General features: G+C 39.1%; 1 protein-coding gene across 2 annotated transcripts in view; it reads left to right on the plus strand.

Annotated features, from left to right (window-relative positions):
- Positions 1–27,790, plus strand: part of Scai (suppressor of cancer cell invasion) — a 99,442-nt gene that overhangs the window by 58,809 nt on the left and 12,843 nt on the right. For both annotated transcript variants that reach the window (XM_028754708.1, XM_028754709.1), the window contains 10 exons: positions 1,061–1,147; positions 3,038–3,136; positions 12,354–12,450; positions 13,549–13,647; positions 13,786–13,938; positions 17,704–17,805; positions 18,148–18,249; positions 19,104–19,182; positions 20,926–21,025; positions 25,588–25,669. In XM_028754708.1, the coding sequence (XP_028610541.1) occupies positions 1,061–1,147; positions 3,038–3,136; positions 12,354–12,450; positions 13,549–13,647; positions 13,786–13,938; positions 17,704–17,805; positions 18,148–18,249; positions 19,104–19,182; positions 20,926–21,025; positions 25,588–25,669 (1,000 nt within the window). The remainder of the gene's footprint in view (positions 1–1,060; positions 1,148–3,037; positions 3,137–12,353; positions 12,451–13,548; positions 13,648–13,785; positions 13,939–17,703; positions 17,806–18,147; positions 18,250–19,103; positions 19,183–20,925; positions 21,026–25,587; positions 25,670–27,790) is intronic.

Raw genomic sequence — 27,790 nt, forward strand, 5'->3', positions numbered from 1 at the left:
TTCTAGCGTGAGGGTTGTAGGGATGTAGTGATGTTGTTTGTTCGTTCTTGAATGGATGGATGAATGAATGAATGGATGTGTAGGTCACGAGGTTACTGTCTGAGTCAGACCTTACTTCTACCATGTAGGTTCTAGAGATGTAGTCGTCTTGTTGGCTCGGTCTTGTTCCTTTTAAGATAACCTGTTTAGTGCTTCTTGACCTTTTGGCTAAGATCAAGTTTAAAGTATTATATCTTCATGATCCAAATAAAAACAAGGTTTTGGTGGGTTTTGATTTTGTTTGTTTGTTTGTTTTCTGTTTAAGATTTTTAATATATTCTTCTCTAATTGTTAATGAATGTTTTGTTTGGAATGGTCTACTCCCTCTTTCACATGGGAAGTTGATCTGTGGTTTCATTCTGAGATGAGTATAGTTAACCCATGCTGTTTGGGGAGAAAGTGTTACATTGTTTTTGGTTTTTTGACAAAGGGTTTCTCTATGTAGCCCTGGCTATTCTGAACTCACTCTGTAGACCAGGCTGGCCTTGAACTAACAGAGATCCAACTGCCTCTGCTTCCCAAATGCTAGGATTAAAAGCATGTGCCACCACACTCGGCTTTAGTGGGAAGTGAATAAATTTTTTAGCTGATTATGGTGGTACACATTTATAATTCTAGTGCTTAGGAGGTAAAAACAGGATCAAGAATCATGGTTATCTCACTTGTCATTCAAGTGTGAGACTGTAATCCCATGTAATCCTGTAATGAGAATGGAAGCAAAGACAGAAGAATCCCTGACTAACCTGCATGCACGGTAATGACCAAGAATGTGAGAAGCAATAACTGACACCCAGGGCTATCATCTGACTGCCATACTTGAGCTGTGGCATACATACATGATGACACGACACAAATCAGTCAAGAGGAACATTTTAAGTGTAATTAAATGGTTATACTGAAATCTTATAATTCAACATCTTTGCTCATGAGATAGTGTTTTATCATTGAATTTATAGATTTGGTTCTTTTTGAAATTTATATTTTGCTATTTCTGTTTTTTTTTTTTCTCCTGTGTAAACAGACAAGTCTTGGATAATCGATATGGCTTGAAGCGGTGGCAAATAGGAGAAATCGCTTCCAAGATCGGGCAGCTGTATTACCACTATTAGTAAGTGAATTATATATGGAAAGAAGAAAGTGTTTCTTTGATTAAAACAGAGCATGTTAGAGGGAGGACAGTGAGTTATAGATGGAATTTTGTTTAGGCCAGATGGATCAAGATGACATTATATAATGAAATGGCATTATATAATTTAAGCAGTATTCTTTATGTCAGCCGTTCTCTTATTAACTTCATTTCATCAGACCTGAGGAGTTTGATATTGGTTATTTATAAGCAATGAATACTAAGTAGATATACCATTCTTAGGACTTCTCAAGGCTTGATGGTGTATAGAAACATATAGCATATATGATGTTCATAGTATTCTTTGCATACTCATTGAGGTTAAGTGAAGTAAATTGACAGTTGTTTGCATCCTTAAAATAGTAACATCTGTGTAGTCCCACCTTTCGGTGAGGAAAGACGAGATCTCCTTTTACAAAGCTAAATCTCAGCACAAAGTAACATCAATAACAAAAACTTTAGCCTTTTGTAATTTAAAAGGTAAGGAAAGAAAAACCCACAAAGCCTTTGATTGTGGCACACACCTTTGATCTCAGCACTCAGAAAGCAGAGGTAGGGGAATCTCTGTGAGTTCAAGGCCAGCCTGGTCTATATACAGAGTGAGTTCCAGGACAGTCAGGGCTACACAAAGAAGCCCTGCTTCAAAGAAACTAAAACAAACCAAACAAAAGGTAAGAAAAGTTATCTTTTCAGTTGTGGGCATGCCTCTTAGAATGCCCACGACTGTTATCCCTCTTTTTGCTAGAACAGGATCTTAAAAATCCTTTGTTACAGTGCGGAGAATAAGTGATTTTTGGAGTACTCATCCCTAAAGAAGGCATGTATGCTATCCCTCCCAAGCTCAGAACAATAATTGTGGAAGTACAGATAGAGAGAAATGCTGAGAAGTACCATTTTCTGGGCAAGACACAGTCATTGTCATCATGAATCCTCAGCAAGTACAGATGTCTGCATTGGGTCTCCACTAAAAAGGAATCTTTAACAGCCAGGCCTTGATGGAAAAGGAGTCAGGGGGCTCTACTGATAGATGCAGAAAAAAGTTGTGTTTCTGCAGTTGTGTACCCACTGTTGACCTCTCTAGGCTCCATAGATAGTCCCAACCCAATGGTTGCATAAATGGCCCTGGTAAAACTAAATGAGACATGCAACAAAACCACATCATGAATCTGGGAAAGGGACAGGAAGAAACAAGATTTGATAGGAGTGGAAAGATGAGAGAGGAAACAGTAACCAGAAGGGTGTGTGTATAAAATTTGTCAAGACACTAAATAAACTTTTTAAAGTAAATTATTTTTTGAAAGTCTCTTATTGCCAGGCGGTGGTGGCACACGCCTTTAATCCCAGCACTTGGGAGGCAGAGGCAGGCGGATTTCTGAGTTCGAGGCCAGCCTGGTCTACAAAGTGAGTTCCAGGACAGCCAGGGCTACACAGAGAAACGCTGTCTCAAAAAAAAAAAAAAAAGTCTCTTATTAAACTAGACATGTTGAAAAGACACCATAGCTCATTAGCATCCTCCAAAGAGTAGTATAGTTTAAGGAGGGGGAAAAAACTAAAGAAATGGACCAAAGATCAAGTGGCAGTGGATTAGTCAAGTCCTGGGAGTAGAATGGTGTCCCTTGTAGAATGAGAGTGATGTGTACTTTGGTTGGAACAGCAGGGAAGAACATATTGCTGCTGTTGCTACCAGACAATTGAAAGGTAAAATGGTTGGTTCCTTGCTGACTCAAAATTAAGGCAGTCGTTCCTATCTCCCTGTGTAGAGTAGGGCAGTCTAGAACAAGTATAATAATACTTGAAGAACAAGTATAATAATACATGAGGATTACCCCCAAATTAAGTATTTGCAGCATATTTAATCTATTTTTCTTATAGTTTACGAACTTCTGAGACCAGTTATCTGAATGAGGCTTTCTCCTTCTACTCTGCAATCAGACAGAGATCATACTACTCTCAAGTCAATAAAGAGGACAGGTATGTGTCAGCTTTGCTTTCAGAAAGGTGACAAGACATTCAGCATTTTAGTTCATGTGGAAATGGTGCAAAAAAGCCATACATTTCCACTTTTATTATTCTGTACGTGTGTGTGTGTGTCCATGTGCAGATGTCACTGTATACATGGAAAGGTCAGAGGACAACTTTTAGGAGTCATCCTCTACTTCAACCACATAGGTTCTGAGAATCCTACTTAGGCCATCAGGCTAGTGCCTTTATCCACTGAGCCATCTTGTCATAGAGGGTTATTTCTTTATGATAGATATAGGTTACACAGGTTTCATAGGGAAGAAAGGACTCTAAAGCTAGGCTTCACTAATGTCTTTATTATCTCTAGACTGTTTAGTTGTGAGAGAAGAGACTACTAGCATTCTTTGAATTTTCTCTTTTAAGTTTCCTACTATAAGATGTGGCGGCAAACACTCTTAGTTCCAGCACTTGGGAGACAGAAACAGGTGGTATTCTGTGTTAAAGGTTGGCTACAACTAAGAAGTGAAACTGTCTCAAAAAAGTCCAAAAGACAAAAGCACAATACTGTTTGGTCACCATGCCCAGCTGAACACCGCTGCTTGCTTTATGGAGTCTGGTGGAATTCAGGGGTAGATGTCTTATACATGAGACCTTGACAAAGGCTTGGGAAATATATTTTTAATAACACAGCATAATGTCTCCTGCCTTCAAAATGGAGTCAGGCAGGTTCTCCCTTGGCTTAAGTGTTCCTATCAAATCTTTGATAGGATGTAATAATGTCATCTAGTGGCAATGATTTTAGAATTGTTTATCTGATGTGTGGTCAAATTAGTAACTCATTGGAGGGTGCAGAGTCTGATTATGATAACCAGTAAAAGCAATATTAAAGGGCTAATAAGGGGCGAGTGGAGGGAACCATCCTAGCCATATTGGACAGTCAAAAATTTGTTGGAGAGATTTTGTTTATTTCTCTTTGTGGATCATGAATTTGGTTGTCAATGGTATGAGGGATATCAGAGATATTAAGCAGCATATTCCAGTAAATTGTTGACAGCCAAGATTATGTTTGAGTAACAGGTAGTCTATAGTAGCTCTGTTTTGTAGAAGTTATTCTCAGTTCTCCCATTTCTCAATTTCAACCGTGAAGGCTGGGCCATTATTGGACCCCAGAGAAATGGGGAGGTTAAAAGTCTGGGAATAATTTCTGCTATTAATTTTTTAGCTACTACTTGACCGTTTCTGCTTGGAATGGAAAATCCTCTACCCAGCCTGTGTTGGTATTCCAGACCAGCAGATATTTATAGCTATACAGTCCTGGCTTGACTTCAGCAAAGTCCAATTCCAAAATTCTGAAATTTTGTACCGTGACTCCACTGACCTTGGGGAAGCATTTTCTTTACATTTACCTGAGCACAGGCCAGGTAGCGATCTGAAATGCTCTGAAGTTTTTCTCACTGTTTAGATATCTAGACACAAGGGGAGATGAGTTCTGAGATCTTCATAGGTGGTGAGTACATGTAGCTATGCAAGGCAGTTAACCAGTTTTGGCCCAGCATCTTTGGCATACAGATTCTTCTGTCAGGCAAGATCCACAATCCATTGCAGGTCTCCTAAACCTCCAAGTCAGAATATGACTTAATCTCCTCTAGTTCAGACTCAGGAACATCTTTTCTGAAGCAGAGTGGGGTCTCTGGTACAGCAGATAGTTCCAGGGCAGTCTGGGGTTTAGATTCCCTGAAAGCAGCCTCTTTGGTGACTTGATCTACATGGTTGTTACTTAGAGTCTGGTAGCTTTTTGATATTATGGACAGTTCAGTTGGCAGACAGATGGCTTCAAACAACTGAACAATTTCATGTTTATTTTTAATAGTTGTTCCCTCTGAGGTGAGTAAGCCCCTCTTTTATATATCTTATCTGTTCATGAACATGAGCCATAGCAAAAGCATCTTGTCTGTCTGTGTAGACGTTCACCCTTTTTCCTTCAGCTCATGTTAAAGCCTGTGTCAGTACAATTATTTCTGCTCTGCGCGAAGATGTGCCCTGGAGTAAGGCATGAGCCCCTGAGCAAGGCTTGCTCCCAAATGACCTCCTTCTGGCCTGTGACCACAACTACCCCTGTATATCTTGTTCTTTCTTAAATGAAGCTGCTGCCATCTGTGTAGAGTTCCACATTTCTGGTGGTGAGAAGACATCTGTCAAGTCAGGTCACTACCTTGAATAATGTCCAGGCAGTCATGGATGGGCTTCTCGGGATTGTCATCTGGCAGCTGGATGGTAGTAATGAAAGCTAAGGATTTATCAAAGATCAGTCTATCCTTATCTAAAAGAAGGGCTTGGTACTAAGTCACAGGGACATTTGACATCAACCAGTTAGCAGCATCCCTCAGCAAAGTTTTCACAGCATGTAGAGCAGTTACAATTAGAGTTTGCCCAAATGTGAGCTTTTCAGTTTCTTTTACAGGAATTGCAATGGCTGTAATGGTCTTAAATAAGGGGCTGTCGAGAGGCTACAGGATCTAGTCTCTTTGAGATGTAAGCTGTGGTGGTCTGGATAGGTATGGCCCTGGTAGACTCATGTGTTTGAATATGCTTAGCCTATTAAGAAGTGTGGCCTTGCCGGGCGATGGTGGCGCACGCCTTTAATCCTAGCACTTGGGAGGCAGAGGCAGGTGGATTTCTTTGTAGACCAGCCTGGTCTACAAAGTAAGTTCCAGGACAGCCAGGACTATACAGAGAAACCCTGTCTCGGAAAAAAAAAAAAAAGAAGAAGTGTGGCCTTGTTGGAGTATGTGCAGCTTATTGGAGGAACTGTGTTACTGTGGAGGCAGGCATAGTGTGGCAGTCTCCTGCTGCTGACTGTGGATCAAGATTAGAACTCTTAGCTCCTTCTCCAACACCATATCTGTCTGAACATTGTCATGCTTCTTGCCATAAAGATAATGGACTGACTAACTCTGAACCTGTAAGCCAGCCCCTATTAAATGTTTTTCTTTATAAGAGTTGCCGTGGTCATGGTGTCTCTTCACAGTAATAAAACCCTAACTAAGACTAATTGACCTTTTCCAAGGACCCAGAGTTTTAAGTCAGGACTCCTCTGGCAATGCCCTTTCATGGACATAAAGATGAAAGGGCTTGGAGATATCAGAAAGAGTTAAAGTGGGGACCCCTGCAAGGATCTCTTCTAATTTCTTAAAGGCCTCTTTATATTCCCTGGTCCATTCCAAAAGGATGTTGTCCTCTGCCAGAGCGGAATACAAGGATTTGGCAAACTCAGGTATCTAACAACTCCCAGAAACTCCCTAACTTGTTACTTGGTGGTTAGAGTTGGGATTTGCATTATGGCCACTATGTAGGCAGGCCTGGGACAACAGATGTTTATCTTTTCTCAGTTCATATCCCAGGTAGGTAAACTGGAGTAAGCAAATTTGGACTTTGCTTCCCCCCACCCCCCAAAAGAAACCTCATTTATCTAATTGGGCTAGAGTTTCCAAAAGGCCTCTAGTGGCTCTCAAAGTGTCCTCCTCATTTTTAGCAGCCAATAATAAATCATCTAGACAATGAAGCAAGATTACCTCAGAAAATTTACTACAGAAGTGACTTAAGTCCTGGTTGAGTGCTTCATTGAAAATGGGATGATTTTTGGACCCTTTAGGCAGTCTGGTCCAGATTAGTTGTCCTGATATCTCCAGTTTAGGGTCAGCTCATTCAGATGCAAAGATAGGCTGACTTAATTTTGATAGGAGGATAGAGAAGAATGCATTTTTTAAATCCAGTACAGTGTAAAATGTAGGGATTTATAACAATTGGGTGAACAGATTATACCTGTTCATTCACTTCCCTCAAGTCTGACACTGGTCTATAGTCTTAAGTTCCTGGCTTTTGGACAGGTAGTAAAATAAAAGGGTATACCATGCTGACTGGCACGAAGTAAGTGTACCTACTTCAAGGAAGCTCCTGATGTGAGTCTTAATCCCTTCCCTGGCTTCTGAACTGATGGGGTATTGTTTGACTCAAATGGTCATCACCCTAGATGCTAATTGCTATGTGACAAGTGATGCATGTTTTGCCAAGCCAGGATTGTTCTCTGCCTAAACTGTAGGAATTTTCAGAATCAGCAGCTTTTTCCATTCTTCTTTCAGGGAATTGGTTGGTTATTGGAGGAGCAGATATTCCTCTCTTATTGGGCAGACTATAGTTAAAGTCTTAGCAGGGCCTCCCAATTGCAACCTAGGAGAGTGTCTCCTGAGAATGATGTTTGTTTGCTAGAGCTTGTTCAAGAGGTCCTCCCTCTAAGGGTAGGGTCATGCAGAAATAACAATAAAAGAATGAGTCAGTCACAGTTTCTTGTCCCAGTTTAGCAGTCCTGTTGCCATCTGTACTTCCATTATTTGGTTGGCAAGAGGTCCTAGGGGTTTCTGTAATACCAAAAGGATAGCCCCTGTGTTTACCAGAAAATGTATGAGTTGGCCCCTGATGGTGAGGTTACCATAGGCTCCCTGGAGACCTTAGTTCAAAGGAGTTTTCTGATCTTCTGTAGTTTTCAGGGAGCCTGCCTGTTTCCATTATGGACATTGATTTTTTTCAGTGACTATTTCATTGCAGTAGGAACACAGGTCTTTTTATAGATGTCTCCTCTTTTAATCATAGGGTGTATGGACAGAGTTGAAAGTGGCTGGAGCTTATAGCGCAGCCACAGTAGCACGCCCTATCTTCTTTATCAAAAGATCTTCTTTGCTGTCTCTGTTGTCAAACATCTTCTGGACTATTTCTAGTAGTTATTTATCTGTTCTGTCCTGCAAACCCATCCATCCATTGTATCCTACGTATGTCGGGGGCCAAGTAACAAAGTCTAGAGGGGTGTATAACTGATAGGTGTTCAGGAGTCATTCCAGGAAAGCTCAAAGTGATTCATTTACATTCTGTCTTGCATCTGCTTCCTTAGATAGGTTAGTGGGCTTTCAGGCTACCCGTTTCATTCCTTCTAGCAGAACCTGGTGATATTCACTGAATGACGTCCTACATTTCTCTGAGTTGAGGTTTCATTGGAGTCTCTGTCTTAGCAGTGCACAGTCAATTGCCTTTGCTCTCTGGTCCTCGGCCATCAAAGTTATTCCAGGAAGTGCTTTAGTTGCTTTCATTAAAATGTTTCCTTTTTCAATATTAAAGAGGGCATGGAGAATCTGTTGACAGTCATCCCGTGTGAGGAGATTATTGAAAAAGGTAGAATCAGTTGGAGAAATTAAGGAATCTAATTTAGAGCTGAACAGGGGATTCTTGATCTTCCAGTTGTAGAGATCTGTAGTGGAGAAAGGGGCGTACAGGTAGAGATTGTCAGGAAATGGCTGTAGGGCAGCATGCCCAAAGGAGGTGCCACCCCAGCACCAGAATTGGAAGAGGAGTCAAGAGGGCCATATGGGACTCTGTGATGGGTGTGGGGAGGGGAAAAGATGGAGAAGTAGGGAAAGAGCTGGGAGGTATAGAGAAGGAAGATAGGTGGAGGTAGGGAAGAGCTAGAAGTAAAGTAAGAATAGACTCGGGCGGGGGGGGGGCCCGGCCCGAGGGAATCTTTGGTGGCGGGCGCTGAGCTGGCAAAAGTGGAGGTTGAGGTGGGGAGGGGAGCAGGGGCTAAAGATGGTTATATGAAGAAAAGAGGAATTCTTTTTACTGTGAGTCCTGCAGAACAGTTTTTAGAGAGGCCTCTTGGGTCTCTGCTACAGGCTCTTAAAAGGCCCATTTGCTGACATTCAGGGCTTGACACCTTGCCCGTTTCAGTTCAAACAGATCGTCATCCAGGGTGGTATGTTGGAAGTTGCTTTAAACAAGATGTATCTGTAAGGACCCAGAAAGAGGACCCCAATTAGCGCACACCCAAGGAGACACGAGAGACTGACTTGATGCAATGGCAAAAGGCAGTTTACTAACAAGGGCCCTTGGATCGAAACTCATCCCACGCAGGGGAGAGAATTTCGATGAAGACCCCAGGAAGTTTAGAACTTTTATAGGGGGAGGCACAAGGGGGAAGGAAAAAGTGGGAAATTCTGGCGGGATTACATATGATTGGATATTTCAAACATCAGCACTTTGCGTAAGCAATCATTTTGACAGGCTGGATGGCCCACTATTTTTGACCATGAAGCCTCAGACCTTCTAGGATAAACACCAGGTGGCCCATTACTCACTTGGGCATGTTTAGACTGGTCAAGATATGTCTTTGGTTGTTTCTACATTTCTGGTCACCTTGTCCCTAGAAGGGCTTGATATTTTTATTATGGCTACTCTCAGTAAGCTCAGCAAGCTGTCCTGCGGTCTTTGCCAAGTTGTTTGTGGTCTCTGCTAAGCTATTTTAATTTTTACCCTTACATATCCATTCTATTCTGGGTGGCCAGACTTGCCATGGGTGACACATACCATTGTGCCAGTGATCTGAAAGTCAAAAGTGCCCTGGGAGGGCCAAGCAACCCTGAATGTGGGCCGTTCAGTCTCACAGAGAGGTGACTCCTGGTGATGGGATGGATGAGCATAATTCCCCTTGACTATAGGGGGTAAACTTTGTTGAATTTTTTTTCTTTTTCTTTTTCCTTCTGCTTTTGGTTTTGATTTTTCAAGATAGAGTTTTTCTATATATCTCTGACTGTCCTGAACTTTGTAGACCAGGCTGGCCCCAAACTCACAAAGATCTGCCTGCCTCTCCCTCCAAGTGCTGGGATTAAAGGTTTAGCTAAGTTTGTCAAAAATTCTTTAGAATATAAGATAGAGGGCTGTTAAGCTTGCTAGTCTTATTACCCATACTGTCTATCAGTTCAGTTGTCCCAAGTCCAAGATAAACCAATTAACACAGAAAGTACAAAAGACAAAATGGAGACAGTAAAAATGAAATCAGAGACAAGACGTACAAAGACAAAACATATGAAGACAAGACAAATGGGACAGAAATACAAAGACAAGACAAATATTCAAGTTCCATTAAATTTCCCCATGTCTCAGATCAGGATGTCCACAGACCAGACTATGATTTACCAGGGAGGCCTCTGTAGATGTTTGTGGCTCTTGTCATCATGGCAGTTCACTCTGATAGTCCGAGTCTGTGAAACTCAAAGCACATCTTGGAACCTTGGAATTTCTCAAGGTGTACACCTCCTTAGGAGAGGCCCCTCAGCCCTAAAGTCCCAGAGTGACGGTCCAAATTTAAAATTTGAGTGAGTTGTCTGAATCTCACTGAGACCTCCAGAAAATGTAAATCCTACCGGTCATAAGACCACACCCACAATTTTGAGCACAATTTGAAGCAAAGTTGAGCACCCAAGAGCAGGCCAGCTACTGCCTCCTGAGTCAAGCTCAAGAGAGCAGCCCAAAGCTATTTTTTTGTCCCCTTTTAAGGAGTAAAATCGAAAGTAGTTACAAAGCAGGTTTACAGAAGAGAAAAGACGATAAGAAAATACAGAAAGATCTCAAAAAAAAAAAAACACCATGTGATTAGGGAAGGTTAAGGAGGATCAAAGGGTCAGGGTATTGTAAAACACAAGTCAAGGTCATCAGTTGGGGCGGGTCAGGCTCTAGGAAACAGTCTTAAATACAGCAACTCAGGCCGGGCGGTGGTGGCCCACGCCTTTAATCCCAGCACTTGGGAGGCAGAGGCAGGCGGATTTCTGAGTTCAAGGCCAGCCTGGTCTACAGAGTGAGTTCCAGGACAGCCAGGGCTACACAAAGAAACCCTGTCTTGAAAAAAACAAAAAACAAAAACAAAAAAAAAAAACAGCAACTCAGCTCTTAACAGTAAATGGAAACTTATTTTTAACAATGCAGCATAATGGCTCCTCTTTAAAAATGGAGTTATATACTTTTCTCACTGAGGCAGAAGTGAGACCTGTCCGGTGAACCTTAAGACCAACCTCTAAGGACCTACTCCCTTATACCTTCCAAAACCACTAGTAGCTGGGGACCAAGTGTTCAAAATGGGAGCTTATGGGGACATGACAGATTCAATTCAGAGTAGGACTCAAATGGCGTCTTTTTTTCCATTTATATTTATTCTACTGTTTTGGATATTTACTTAACTCATCTGTATTTAAATTACTATTCCATTTGTAAGGTCTGTGAAGAAAGGATTCTTTTATTTAATCATTGCCCTTTCAGTCTCATGGCATTGTTTCTTAGTTTTTAGATTTTAAATTTTTATTTTGTGTATATGAGTATATGTGTACCACATGTATGCCTTCTGCCCAAGGAGGTCAGAAGATGGTGGATCGCCTAGAACCGAAGTTACAGATTATTGTGAACTATGTGGATGCAGAACCATCTCTCCAGTCCCCATCATCATATTGTTTTTTATGCACTTAAATTCTCAGTAGATGCTTGTTGAATGAATGAATGAATGAATGAATGAATGAATGAATGAATGAAGACTGATAATCAGTGTATAAAAAATATTTAAAAGACTATCTTTTTTTTTTATTTTTTGAGACAGTCTCTTGTATCCCAGGCTGCCCTTGAACTCAGTACTTGAACCCTTTATCCTCCTGCCTTTCCTGCTGAGTTATGGAATTACAGGCATGTGCTACCCTGCCAAGCAAAGGCTGTATGGTTTTATGTGGAAATTTTTATCACTGTTCCAATAATGATGACATTTTTAAAAACCCATTTAAAAGTAAAAAAAGTCAGAACAGGGTGGAAAGATCAGTATTGCTCAGGACTCCATGACACCCAAGATCTCAGCACAAAAGATTTGTTTGCAACAGAGGGACAAAGGGCAGGGAAAAAGAGACGAACACAGGAGGTAGATAGAGGAAGAGAACAAGGGAGACGGGGTAAGGGTATTTGTCCTGGAGGGAGACAAAGGACTGCCTCTGGGTAGAGGGTAGACAGACATGGCCCATAGGAAAATGATGGCTTATGAAAGTAAAAATGGAAAACTCCATGTTAGGATGAGGTGTTTCATTGTAATTGGGTATGAGCCAAAGGGGGCTTTTGATTGCTGGACTTTAATACTTTGATAGTTGAACCTTGGTAATCATCCTCAGGAGGAGGAAGGACATGGCCAAATAAGGGAATAGATCTTGGTGGCTAGCTTTAAGAAGGTAATCTAATGGTTTTTAGCAAGGCAAAGAGAATGGGGACGAAGAGCAAGGCTTACTAGAACCATGTACACCACGCTTGAGCTGGCTAGAGTACTTTCACAGCCTATTTTCCATTTTAATATTATGACTGAGTTCTTTTTTGTCCACTGCAGGCCTGAGTTGGTTGTTAAGAAACTCCGATACTATGCAAGATTTATAGTAGTTTGTCTTCTTCTTAACAAAATGGACGTTGTGAAAGACCTGGTAAAGGTAAATAGTGTTTTGTTTTGTTCTGTTCTGTTTTGTTTTGTTTGAAGTAGGGTCTTGTTATATAACCAAGGCTGATCTTGGATTTGTTATCCCCATAAGCCAGATACAACACTGCATGCTTTTAATCCCAGCACTTGAGAGGCAGAGACAGGTGTATCTCTGACCCAAGCTATCTGTAAACTCTTGACAATCCTCCTGCCTCAATCTTGAGTGCTTATGGATACGAGCCACCATACCTATTCCTGATGGTATACTTCTTGATAAATTTGACTCAAACATGTCTTAATTTTCACAAGCCCATTGGAAGGAGATATATTCTGCTGTGATCTTCTGTCCTCAGATACTAGTTAGACTAGTTCTGAAACACAAAGTAATATAAAGGAAGGGAGTGCTCTTTGTGTGTTAACATTTATGAGTTTGTTTCTCAGGCAATTCTGTTAATAAGTTCATTGCTGATATATCACCAAGTAGGAAATAGACCTTTGTAAGGTTTTTATTTGATATGTATTGTTCTAAAAATTTTTTTTAAATTTCAAAGCAAATCTGTGGTTTTCATTTGTTTTCTGTTATAATTTGGATTGGATATTGATACTGATCAAACATAGTTCCATTACTTTCTGTCAGAATATTACAATATAGCTGATTTTTATGGAGATTATAATTTTTTTACATTCATTTTGTGTGTGTGTGCGTATGTGTGTGTGTTACATGCATAGGTGTCAGGTCATAAGATAGCATGTAGGAATTGGTTCTCTTCTTTTACTATGTGGGTTTCATAGATTGAACTTAGGTTGTCAGCCTAGGTGGCAGACTCATTTACCTGCTGAGCCATCTTGCTAGCTTTTTTTTTTTTTTTTTTTTAAGATTTATTTATTATGTATACAGTATCCTGTCTGTATGTACATCTTCAGGCCAGAAGAGGGGACCAGATCTCTTTACAGATGGCTGTGAGCCACCATGTGGTTGCTGGGAACTGAACTCCGGACATCTGGAAGAATAGCCAGTGCTCTTAACCTCTGAGCCATCTCTCCAGCCCCTTGCTAGCCTTTCTATGGATGTTATTAATAGCCCTTTTCTTTGTGGCATTTCTAACACCAGGAGTTGTCTGATGAAATTGAAGATTATACTCATCGCTTTAATACTGAAGATCAAGTCGAGTGGAACCTGGTGCTTCAAGAGGTAGCAGCATTCATTGAGGTAATTTCTTGAGAGAAAATTTGTCACAGTCATAGGTAGGCAAATGACTATGCTGTGTGTTTATGGTATATATGTGACTTTGAGAAGAACAAGAAGTGATATTCTGTGTTACCATTAATGTGCTTCTTTTTTCTTCAGGCAGACCCTGTGATGGTGTTAAATGATGATAACACCATTGTTATCACATCCAATCGCCTTGCTGAGACCGGAGCCCCCTTGCTGGAGCAAGGCATGATTGTGGGACAGTTGTCCCTGGCTGATGCACTCATTATTGGTAATTGTAATAATCAGGTAAAGAACTGTGAAAGATTTATACTTAAAATTTACTTTAAAAATGTTGGTTTTGATCATCCATGGATTGTTTTTCCTCTTATAGAGTTTCTTACATCTGTGACAAATGGTCAGATCAATTATGCCATGTTCATATATATCTATAATTTTTTAGAAACAATTTTTAATGGCATGGAAAGATGCTTATTAGTGTATTAATTTTCCATGGAGCTAAATCTATATTCCTAGCCCAAGTCAGTATTTATGAATTATCAGCCATGTCTTCAGGGTATGTGTTTGTATAGCAATAAAGACAAATTGCCTTCACTAATGGGGCTTTCTGTTTACCTATAAAAATAATTATTAACAAAAATAACTACTTAGATAATATCACTTCAACAAATGTAGCAAAAGTCAGGTGTATTTTTTGATGTTTGGCATCAAGGGATTTGCGCTAGTCTGAGAGATGATGGGATGTTTTTCTGACAAAGTGCTGTAGTTAAGAACTACAGTAAAATCCAGGCAGTGGTGGTGCACACCTTTAATCTCAGTACTCAGGAGACAGAGGCAGGTGGATCTCTGTGAGTTTGAAGCCAGCCTGGTCTACAGAGTAAGTCCCAGGACAGCTGGAGCTATACTGGAAACCCTGTCTAGGAATACAACAAATACTAAAGTAGGAAGTTGTCCAGAGTAAGCATGCCAAGCAAAAGTAACAGTCGTACTACTGTCTGTAGGCCTGGCTACCTGGGAGAATGGGGCACTTGTAGAGTGCTACACTGGGTGGGATGGAGGGAACAAGTAGCACAAGAAAAAGTCAGGAAGGTGATCTTTTTGTGAGTTTACAGGAAACTAGCAAAGGGTGGAACTGGTAAGGGCTGCATTTTGAGAAGGTCATTTTTTATCATTTTTAAAATTTTTTTATTTTTTAGTTGTCATACAAAGTAATAGGTTTCACTTGCATATATATATTCATATACAGTATCTCACTATGTAGTTCTGCCTGTCCTGGATCTCACTTTGTAGACCAGGCTTGCCTTGAACTCACTGAGATCTGCCTACGTTTATACTTCCCAAGTGTTGCCACTACGGCCAGCAATACCCTGTTTTTAAAAACAAAACAACCAAAACTAGCAAACTCAAAAATAGGAAAATAACAATCTATAATTCCAATGTCTGTAGAGCTTATTCCTTAGAATTAAAAAAGAGCCAGTATCTTCTGAAGAACTGCAGGTAGATCATAATTCAAGGCAGTGTACCATATAGACCATGACATGGTTCAAGGCACAGGCCAAGAAGATTTTGTACTTTTCCACCACCTGGACCCTCTTACCCCCTCCGCTTGTAAAACATGCTATAAAAAAGCATTTCATGTTAAAAAAAAAAAAAAAAGAAATTAAAAAAAAAAAGTCAGTGGACTGTATTCTGAGACCGGCTATATTAAACAACTATGGCCCTAGGCATAAGTTCTGTAAGGAATAAATGTAAAACTGACTCTTGATTGTAGTACATCTGATTTAGAAATAAGTTGAATAATGTATGAAGATACTCACATGAAAGTAATCTATTAGCAAATAACATAATTTTATATGTAGTTTACTTGCAAATAACATAATTACAATTATGAACCACAATATGGTAGTCATTCCACAAAAGTATACTATGAATACTCATTATCTTTATTTCTATAATTCCACCTTTAGTGCTAGACCCAGAGGCTTAAACCAAGCTAGTCAGCTATGTTTTTATGTATGAATAATATTAGAAGATTGCCGCATGCTATTCTAATTCATTGAAAAGTCTATTCTGGAGATGACATTGGCCTGCCTACTTCAGATATTTTGTTTAACCTTGTCCTGACTTAGGCTAGCCAACTTGCTCTATTGACAAAGGGAACTAGAACAAAACATAGCATGCAAGAGAAATATTGAGGTATTACAAAGTAATAGAAAAAATGGTTCGTATTTTATTACCTTTTTATGTATAATACTGAGACACATGTATATTTATAAAATAAAGAACACATAGTAAATATCAAAGTAATAACCCTTGAACACAAAATATTTTGCAAATAAATGGCAAATTTTATTACTTAAAAAAAAAAAAAAAGAGCCAGGTGCTATACCTATAATCAAAGCCCTTGGAAGGCAGAGGTAGGTATTGAGGCCATCCCAGGCTACATGTGAGACCCTTTCCAAACAAACAGGAAGAGGAATGCATGAAACTACTACATTGGTTCTATCCTGGATCACATGCTTCCAGTTACCTCCTCTTTGACAATGAAAGGACAAATAGCCAGATTCTATCTCCTTGCTCTGATCTAGAAGAACTTGTTTCGTTCTGTTGTGTAGAGATAATGGGTGGTGAGTATCTGGGGCTGTAGTGCAGTTTTATAACACCTTTGGAAATTCAGTGATGTGTTGAGAAATGTTAAATATGTTCAGAAATACCTGTATTGATGATTTGTTTTCTACATTTTTTAAATTTTTTTTTCTGTGAAATTTTTATATGAGGAAAATTTGAGTTTTGCTGATCTGCTAAGAGAGACAGTAAGTGGGGTTCTGGTAACTCAGTGGTGGAGCACTTGCCTAGCATGTGTGGAGCCCGTGGCCTGGTCCCGAGCAATGTATTATGTATGTATGAATGAGGCACATTTTCATTTTGATTTTTGAGACAGAGTCTCTGTGTAGCCCTAGCCATCTTGGAACTCTCTTTGTAGACAAGGCTGACTTCAAACTCGAATCCACCTGCCTTTGCTTCCCAAGTGTTGGGATTAAAGATGTAAGCCACCATGCCCAGTCAGGTACAGTTTTGAAACTCCAGGGAATAATCTTTCTGAACAACTCCCCTAACTAAAAGCATTTCTATTTTATTTTATAAACCTTTTCTTTATTCTGTCATCACATGTTCCTAGGTCTTCTATAAAAGTATTATTGAAAATAGAGAAGGATGCACTCTTAAATACTGTGTAGTGCCAGAACACTGAGGAGATTATAAAGTATGAATCCAGACATAGATCAACTTAAGCAAATGTTATCATGATTTGTAGGGCTGTGCTTTTGTAACTTTAGTTGCTTTTTAAAAACTACTTTAGGAAATTAATGCATTATGACGGAGAAGCCTAAGAACTGTTAATTACACAAAGTAGATAGTGAGAATAGGAGTGTCACTGCACAATTCTTTTGCCACATTTGCCTTTTGAAAGTCTTGTAATTAAATATTAAAGAATAAAATATGAGCTGTCTCTGGACATGATGACTCAGGCCTTTAATCCCAGCACTTGTAAAGTAGAGACACGAAGATCTCTTGAGTTCAAGGCCATTGTAATCTATATAGCACTTCTACATCAGCTAAAGATATATGATAAGAACTTGTCTCAAACAAACACAAAAACCAACCCACACATAAACAAAGAACTATAGGCAACTAAGGAAAGCTGACAGTGGAAGAAATAGTCTTCCTCATGGATGTACCCCCTACAGAGTCAGAGTCTCTCTCTCTCTCTCTCTCTCTCTCTCTCTCTCTCTCTCTCTCTCTCTCTCTCTCTCTCTCACACACACACACACACACACACACACCAATAACAATTAAGGAAAAAGAAGCCATGATTTCAAGATGGATCAAAGAGATATAACTTCTATTTTAAAAATGAATATTTGTATGTATGTATATATGTATATTTTACAATCAGCTGTTATTAAATATACCTGAAAGTCAAGAGTAATAATGTGATCAAAGACCAGAAGTTCTGCTTATTCCATAAATGACCAGGTATATTTTTTCTTTCAGGTCAAATTCAGTGAATTAACTGTTGACATGTTCCGGATGTTGCAAGCCTTGGAGAGGGAGCCAATGAATTTAGCTTCCCAGATGAATAAGCCAGGAATACAGGTGATCATTGCCTGACTGGTAATTCTTACCACTTCTGCTTCTCTTGAGGGCACTGGAGTAAATAGAGAATTCTCTCAGCCCAGCCATGGAGACCTCACACTTGTGAAGCCCGCTAGACAGCCAAACAGTAGAATTGTTAAAAGCTAGAGGCCTGCCTGAACTACAGTATGAGATCCTGTGACAAAACAAAAAGAACTCTCTTGATAAGACACAGGATAAGCACAATCACAGACAGTGAATAAAATTAGGATATCTTGTAGAAAAGATAAGAAATGTGGACTCTCAGCTGTCACGTACCACTTACGTGTCATTTTGTGTGTCATTTTTGACATGTTACCATAGGAGCCAGCTGACAAGCCCACCAGACGAGAAAACCCCCACAAGTATCTACTCTACAAACCGACCTTCAGCCAACTGTATACATTCTTAGCAGCGTCTTTTAAGGTTAGTATGACCTCTTTCTGTAATGGTAGGACTGTGCTCAGGGTGGACTTGGTCACTCTTCAGATGCCTTAAGTGTTTAGTAATGTATGAACATATACAATTGCTGTTCCAGTAGTCCTTCTGACCCTTGCAGTTTGAGGGATTGTAGCTGCTTATGAGTAATTTATATTTAACATCAATCAGAGACTGTTGGTTGATTATTCTCTCCTTTTTAGATTTTTATTGCTAAACAACTTTGGGCCTAACACTCAATGAAAAACTGAAAAACAAGAATAGGATGTGTGGCACTCATGTGCTCAGGCAGCTCTGTGAGACATTGTGACTATCTGAGAGAAGGATGTGGTAAAAGCTTGTAATCCTGCCTTTGGACAGGAGTTAGAGGATCTCTTGGGCCACACAGTAGGGAGTTCAAGGACAACCTGGGTATATAAGTACACAGCAAGGTTGAGGACAGTGTGAGCTTTATACAGAAAAAGAAAAGAAAAGAAAAGTATGGTGGGAATTAGGTGGTATATTCCCATAGTTTACATAGACAAAGACATGGAAGGGAGTTTGCCTTCTTTATCACCAGTGGAGGAAGATCTTTCTCCCTCCATTTTATATTTCCAGAGAACATTCTCTAACAGATGGGGAGTTGCAAGTAGAAAATGTGTCCACAGCTTTGGGGACAGTGATGCAGTGTAGATTATAGTGAATCTTTGCCATGTGATTTGAAGTTGGAACAAGTGGAAACATGGTAACAGCAGTGTGTTTAAAAACATTATTTTCCCCACAACCTTAAATTGTGCTGAACATTAAATAACACTGTTATTTTTCCTGTCTGGTTTTGTGTGTGTGGTTTTCCTTCATTTCAGGAGCTGCCTGCCAATAGTGTGCTTCTGATTTACCTGTCAGCCACTGGCGTTTTCCCCACAGGTCGTTCTGATGGTGAAGGTACAATAAAGGAATGCTCCCACCGTGAGCAGGGCTTGAATTCTCTCTGTTTTCTACAAGACAATGGCCCACAGCCCAGAGGCCACCTCAAGCTATCTAAAAAAAGCTTTTAAATTTAAAACCTGGTCTGTTTGTTTAGTGACAGTGTTGGAGAGAACATGGTTAATTCTCTCTGCTCATCTGTTTTATTCCTTGAAGTCCAAAAATCTTGACACAGTACTTATGTCTAATGCATACTTCACTATCAAATTTGTCAAATGTATTAATTTAGATTCTGGCATCTGCTAGCCTATTTACTTGACATCATTGAATCATTGTAAGCTTTTAGTACATTTGGGGATCTGGTCAGAGGCAGCATTGTGGCTGAAAGTCTTTGTAGAAATCAGTGTACTTTTGTAAATAAGAAAGTTCAAGTCCTTGTTACAATTTTATTTTCAATCCTTTTTATTTTGTTACTACAAATTCAGTCCATGCAATATTGGGATGCTGCTTCAGAATAAAACGTTAAACTATCAGAATATACAAGCTCAGAAATTGTTCAGACTAGTTGAGCAACTCAGATGTAAATGAAGGACTTAAATCTTTGGAGAAAAATAGTTTTAACATTTTCAACATTTTCCTCCTCATTTGTCTGTGGCAATTGGCATTCCTTTATAAAATGCATGACCCACCATCTTCCTTGCATGACCTACAAAGTAGTAAAATGTTAACAGTTAAAACAAAACAAAGCAAATTACTGTAGTCTTTACATTGCAGTGGTTTTTTTTTTAAGGTCCGTAATCCAACTGTGATGTATTAATGAGATGGGGTATAGTGGAGAACTTACAGGCATGTACAAGGGAGGGAGAAGACAACAACATGAGTAACTGCCTTTGTTCTTATTTGAATGTTAGTGACTTATATTTAAGTATTTCTTGTCTGAAAACATGTTATTAAGACAACTATTCTGGGTCTTCACATTAGACTTTTGGCTTATTTTCCTTTTTGTAATTAGTATAGGTAATAAACTGAATGGTCCTTTCTTAAGAGATTATCTGAATATCCCACAACAAAACAAAAATTCTTTCCCTGGAAGCTGTGGTGTGTCACAGTGTGTCACATACTATACCCCTTTGTCCATGCAGCTTTACTTGTAAATATTTGTTGCAATGAGTCATTGGTCTGGTTTGAGGCCTCTGGCCTCTGGCTACACCATCAGTACTGGGTCCTTACCATGACTCCTCTCAGATATCCTGTAAATGTTATTTTAAAGATTCCAAGTCTCCATCCCTTTTTACCACTCAAATTAAGAGGATGCTATAGTTTTGTTGTTGCTACTGGAGGTTTTGTTTGTTTGCTTTGTATTTTTTGTTTGGTGGAATTTTTTGAGACAAAGTCTTTCTGTGTAACCCTGGCTATCCTGGAGTTTACAATGTAGACCAGCCTGGCCTTTTTAACTCACAGAGATTCACCTGCCTCTGCCTCCTGAGTGCTGAAATTAAAAGCATGTGTCACCATGCCTGGCTGTAAATTCTTATTTTGTTTCTCAATATATTATATTTGAGAAGCTAGTAAATAATTTAGTGTTTTTTTAAAACTAGACAGTGTGCTGAAATCGTAATTATTGCATTATAGTAAAATGTTAAATTTAAAGGTAAATGCTTTGTGACTGTGTCAAAGGGAAATTCACTGATACTCTTGTACCTGAGCATCAGATCACTTGGTGTTACCCTCCAGTTGAATCCTAGGTTTCTGTTCTTTTAGGTCCTTATGACTTTGGAGGTGTACTTACTAATAGTAACCGGGACATTATCAATGGAGATGCGATCCACAAACGAAATCAGTCTCACAAGGAAATGCACTGGTATGTATTCTAGTTTGATTCTAGGGATAAAAATTCTCTTAAAATATTAAGCGAAATGGGAAGTTAATTTGCTACACAAGGTTCCCTTAGACTAGACTGCTGTTGATAGTACTTGGTTGTGTTCTTGTGTGAAAGCTTGTTTTCTCTGTAGCAAAGAGCAATCTTTAAAATTCATCTAGTTGAAAGACAAAAGTCTGCTTTTAATTAACAGTCAGCTTATCTAATAATATTTTATATTAAATCTCAACTTTTCATACTCAAAAGCAGAGAAGGGAGATTAGGCCTGTGTATGTTTCAGATTATTTATGTCGTAGTTAAAGTTCCCAAGCCAAATGTGATGCTGTTACTCACCTTAGTTTTAAGTTATTTATTTTAGAAAATATAAAAAATATATATAAAAAAATGCATGCACAGCATCACTAGTTATCAGACATGCAAATTAAAACCATGAGAAGTTATTACTTAGCATCTGTTAGGGTGGTTGTTGCAAAACACAAGTATTGTTGAGAATGTGAGCGGAGAGCCCTTAAAAGCTTTTGAGAGAATGTAATTTGATTGGTACAACTATTAAGGAAAACAGTATGGGTTTTCATCCAAATGTTAAAAATAAGGGCCAGTGAGATGGCTCAGCAGGTGAATTCACGTGCCACCAAGCTTGATGACCTGACTTCAATCCCATATCCCTACAGTGTAGAAGGAGAACAATCTCTGGGGGAGTTCGAGGGGTCACACATGACATATAGATAGATGCATGGATAGATGCATGGATGGATAGATATATAGATAGATGTAAGCAAGTTTAAAATGTGCCAAGTATAATGGCATATGCCTGTGATTCTAGCAATTAGACGTACAAGACAGTCTGGGCTTCATAACAGAGCCATTCATGTCTCCAAATGAGTGAGCAGATGGTTACATTAATACATACTTATATTTGAGATATATAGCTGGAAGGTAGCTCAGCAGCTAAAGGCCTTGCCGTACAAACAAGAGTATATGTGCTGGCCTAAAATGGAGGACAGGAGATTTCCTGTAGCAAACTAGTTTACCAAGCTGTACGTCTGAACGAGCTCTGAGTTTGACTAAAAGACTGTCTCAAAGAGTAAGGGGAAAAGTGACTTGATAAGATTTGCAATACTGATCTCAGGCCTCTACTCATGCCCAACACACACACACATACACACACACTCAACACACACATTCACATACACACACACACACTCACACACATACATACACACACACATTCACATACACACACACATACGTACACACATACATACACACACACATACACACACTCACACACACATACGTACACACACATACACACACTCACACATACACACACACACACTCGCGTGCGCACTCTACAAAGAAGAAAAAAATAGACTATAAAACGCTAACCCTGTTTCTTGGCCTTTATCTAAAGGGAATGTAGTTATGACCTATCAGAAAAGAGTGTTGGACTTGAAAGATGGCTCAGCCAGTAAGAGTTCTTGCTGCTCTTCTAGATCTGAGTTTAGTCCCTAGCACCTGTGTTTAGCAGATCACAACCACCTGTAACTTCATCTCCAGGGGATCCAAAATCGTCTTCTGGATTCCTTGGGAACTGCACTCACATATACTCATACACAACATAAAATATATAAAGGTGGCAACATACCTTTAACTCCAGCACTCCAGAGGCAGAGGCGGGTAGATCTGTGTGAATTCTAGGCCAGCCTGGTTTATATAGTGAGTTCTAGGACAGCCAGGGCTATGTAGAAAAACCCTTTCTCAAAACAACAACAACAAAACAAGCAAAAGAAGAGGAAGATTGGGGCTAAAGAGATAACCTCAAAAACTTAGAGTACATACTGCTTTTAGAAAGGTCCCTTGCTGGGCAGTTTACAGCCTCTTAAGTGCCAGCTCAAGGGGAACCATGCCTTTGGCCTCTGTGAACCTCAGTTAACACTTACATGCACAGACACACACATTATTTTTAAAAGTATTTTTTAAAAGGAAGATTATTTAGCTACAAAGAAAATTAAATACTGCCATATAAAGAAATGTAGATAAATATTGCATAGTTTCACTTACATGTAGAATTTTTAAATGTCTAGCTCAGAGGAAAGGACATTGTTAGAGACTAGGAATTGCAGATAATTGGAAGGTGGTCATCAAAAGATAGAGGGGACTGGAGAATTGGCCCAGTGATTCAAAGTGCCTATTACTCTCCCAGAGGAAACCAGTTTGGTTTCCAGCACATGTCAGATGGCTCATAACTCCCTACCTTTCCAGAGGATCTAACATCCTCTTCTGGAATCCCTGGCACCTGCACTCATGTACACATACACCTAAACATATAATCAACAATTAAATCATAAAGTGATAGAAACTTTTGACTACAACTTTGGTGTTTATTCTCTTGAGCAATGGAACTTATAGAATGAGTCTATGTAGGGGGGCGGATTTATTAGACTAGCTTACAGGCTGTGGTCCAGCTAGTCTGGCAATTGAAAGTCAAAAAATTAAGTAGAGGTTCAGTGCACAAGGCTGAATGTCTCAGCCTTGTCTTTCGTATACACCAAAATAGCAAAGAAACAAGCTGTAATGCCAGTGAAGGAATGGACTTGCTAGCAAGAACAAGCAGGCAAAGAAAGAGAACTTCCTTCTTCTGTGTCCTATGTAGGCTTCCAGCAGAAGGTGTAGCCCAGATTAAAGATGGATCTTCCCACCTCAAAGATGAGATTAGAAGTGAGTCCTTCCAGTTCAACTTAGAGCCAAATATGGAGCAGATATGTCATTAATTTAGTATGGTAATCATTATATAGTATATATATAATTTTCATATTTCAATTAAAGCCCAAAACTATTATGAACTATATTGAGGTTAGATGATAATCACTAACCAGTAAGAGATCAGTTTTGCTTTTTATGTACATTTACATTAATACTGATACATTGTTTACTTTGATGTGACAAGAAAGTGTGTATGCCAAAAACTGTAATCCACAGCAGAGGCTTTTGAGTACATGTTCCTGGACTTGGGCATTACAGTCCATTGATTTGTGGCCCGGTTAATCTGCATATTTAACAGGCAGCCTAGATGATTTACATAAAAGTGTCCAAAGAGAATATAAAGAAGAGTGAAAGATTTCCTTCTTTCTTGTGTTGAAGTTAGCTCCTGCTTCTTCCTCTCAGTCCCATGCTCCCTGAAATAAGGCTTAGGCTCAAAACATATTTACAAATACCTTAGCCATACAGCTAGGCTCTTTTCAACAAGAATCATAACTTAAGATAAACTATTTATATTAAGCTACATTCTGCCATGTGGCTGGTTACCTGTGTTCAGGTACCATGCGTCTGTCTCGTCTATTCACATCTTCTGGGTCTCACTCTAGCTCTATCCCAGAATCCTTTCTGCCTCCTGGATGACCCACCTCTATTTCCTGCCTAAGCCATAGGCAATACGCTTTTCAATTGACAAGTGATGCATCCATACAATATACAAGATATTCTCTCTACATTCTTGTCTTGAATATTGAAATGTAGCTTGATTTTTTTTTTTTTTTAATGTTTAAGGATATAGAGAGCTGGATCAACAGTTAGGGGCACTTGATAATTTTTGTGGTGTTCCTGGGTATAGATCTTAGCTCCTGCATAGTGGTTTACAACCATCCTTAATTCCAGTTTCAAGGGATCTGATTACCTCTTCTGATGTCTAAGGATACCAGGCATACATACATACATACATACATACATACATGCAGGCAAAATATTTATACATATAAAATAAATAAATCTTTAAAAATTATTGTAAAATAACTTTAAAATACTTGATGCATTTTAAGAGCCATTGAAATATGGATATTAGTCTATCTTAATTTCAAACCACATTCTTGGAAAGAGCTTTTAAATAATACAAAGCAGTTGTGTGTGTGAAACCTACTTCTGAAGTTTTCTTTTTTTTTTTTCTTTTTTCTTTTTTTGACGGTATCATTCCATTTTTTTTTATTGGATATTTTATTTATTTACAATACAAATGTCATCCCCTTCCCAATTTCCCCTCCCTAGAACCTCCTATCCCATCCCCCCTCCTCCTTTATGCTTTTATACTATTTTGATTACATGCATGTATTAAGGTCAGTTCTAGGTTGAGAGTGTAGCAATACAATAGATGCAAATAGTCAAGCAGCTATGAAGTTTTCATGCCATGGATTAGTCATGTTTACATATGTGTCCTTTTTAGCTGAGGGGTTCATTTGTCTCACTGATGTTGCCCATACTGCTCCTGAATTCCAGGACTCAAGTTGTTCTTCTCTTTAAGTCTCCTGCATGCAGGATCTATAGGTAACATACCACTGCACCATTTATTTAGATAGTCTTGAATGACAGTTATCTTTGAACTTTTTTTTCAGGTAGAATCAACATGTCCCAGTAAATACACATGTATCTCTATGTGTTTGCTCCTTAATTTTGTTTTCCTTGTAATGCTGTGTTGAGAAAACCAAACTGTAGAATACTATTTCTAAGACTTGGCCATAGAGTTGCACAATTCCTCGCTGTTTTTTCTGCAGCCTTCATCCTGGAGATCTCTATCCATTCACAAGGAAACCTCTGTTCATCATTGTGGACTCCTCCAATAGTGTTGCCTACAAGGTGAGTCCCTGGAGAGCTATTGTACACTCCAGGCATATAGCAATGACCCCAGGGTCCCCACTTCTAACATATGCCCTTTTATTTTCTTTGTTTTGCTTCTTTAATTTTACAGTTTGTATTTAGTGTTTCTTTTCTTTTGAGGTTGTGCATGCTAGTCAGGATCTGATGCTATGAATAGAAACAAGAAGAAACGCATGAATGGACTCTCAGTGGAAAATAATAAATCCTCCTGCAGGAAAAAAATTTTCAAGATTTCCAAGATCTCTGGTGGGAGGTTTATTTTTGTTATATAACCCAGACTGCTTTTCTTTACAGAGCTAGAGATAATATGGGTAGCTTATTTTCTAGTTTTAAACACTTTTCCTTTCTGCATACCTAATTTAATGCACACATAGTTTAAATGAAACTCCTTCTCATGTTACATAGTAATGATCCTGAATATTAATAATTTTACATATGCTTTGTTTTTCCACTATTAAGCCTGAATGTGGTTTAACCTGGAAGTACTTTTGCAATCGTTTGCTTTTGAAACAAACCCTCAATGACTCCAAAAGCACCAGCAGCAAAACACTTTGAAGTTGTCAGAATTCAAGCTGTAATAATATATAGTAAAGCAAAACAGGCTTAAATTAGACAAGACAAGAAGGTCCAGCACATAAATACATAAATTACATATACATAAAAGTTCTTTAAGAATAGTACAGAAAACAGAAAAATCAATAAAATAATTCAAGAACATGGCCACTAAATTCAAAATACTCCCAGATCAGGGTGCTGTCTTTTTTCTTTGATATAGATACAGCTAGAAAAAAAATAGATGTTTGTGTGCATATATATTTATTATATGCACACACAATTGACATATATAATTGCCTTTTTCTCATGTTCGAAGTGTCTTCTCATACCCTTGGGAACATAAGTGATTATTTTACTTGTGTATATGTTATTTTATTGTGTGTGCGTTGTAAGCCAGGGCCTCACATCATGCTAGGTGAGTGTTTTACCTAGCTACTCTTCAGCCATAGAAATCCATCTCATATTCTCTGCTTTCCTATGTTCTGAGTTGTCTCTGTTTCTTTTTGCCTCTTTTATATGAAACTTCATTCAGAATATCATAATCTTCACTTTTCTGGTTCTGTTTTAGAATGGAGTCAAGAAACTGGGTGAGTGGATAGGACTTGTCATAATTGAGATGAACATTTATTTGGATGGTAAACTCTATGTCAGGTCTTTAGGTCTTCCTTTATGCTTATATGATATTTATCAGGCAAAACTCATTCTTCCTAGAATTCCAAGTTCTGACTATCAGCATATTTATGCTTTCCTGGATGTGTATACACTGTGGCTGTTTACATACATGTATCCTTGTCTTCCTGCCTCACATTTAAGATTCTTTTTTTTTTGTTGTTTTGTTTTTTTGTTTTTTGTTTTGTTTTTGTTTTTTTCGAGACAGGGTTTCTCTGTATATCCCTGGCTGTCCTGGAACTCACTCTGTGGACCAGGCTGGCCTCGAACTCAGAAATCCGCCTGCCTCTGCCTCCCAAGTGCTGGGATTAAAGGCATGCGCCACCACTGCCTGGCAAGATTCTTAATAAATACATGTTGAATGGTGATGTGACGATACTGTATCCTTCTCCATATGGAATCTTTATACTAAAGATTAAATGGGCTGTGTAACTCTTCTTTCTCATTCCAAATTCCTGTTTTATTCCACTTTTGAAAGTAAGGGGGGCCGGGCAGTGGTGACGCATGCCTTTAATCCCAGCACTTGGGAGGCAGAGGCAGGCGGATTTCTGAGTTCAAGGCCAGCCTGGTCTACAGAATGAGTTCCAGGATACCCAGGGCTACACAGAGAAACCCTGTCTCGAAAAAGAAAAAAAAAAAAAAAGAGAGACAGAGAGAGAGAAGGAGGGAGGGAGAGAAAGGGGGCTTTGCATCACAAAACAGCCCAGGATTAATGTGTTTCATGTGTGCAAATTGCTTTACTCTGGTATGTTTACTCTGGTATTACTTTTTAACCACATAGTCAGTTATACCTGGTCTCCTGCCAGCACCCCTCAAATTCCAGAGTTCTGTAATTTTTTTTTCCTCTTTTAAAATTACTTCTCTTAGCTTCTAGTA

This window comes from Grammomys surdaster, unplaced genomic scaffold (genome assembly GCF_004785775.1).
Source record: "Grammomys surdaster isolate TR1022 unplaced genomic scaffold, NIH_TR_1.0 126035, whole genome shotgun sequence".
NCBI classification, from domain to species: domain Eukaryota; kingdom Metazoa; phylum Chordata; class Mammalia; order Rodentia; family Muridae; genus Grammomys; species Grammomys surdaster.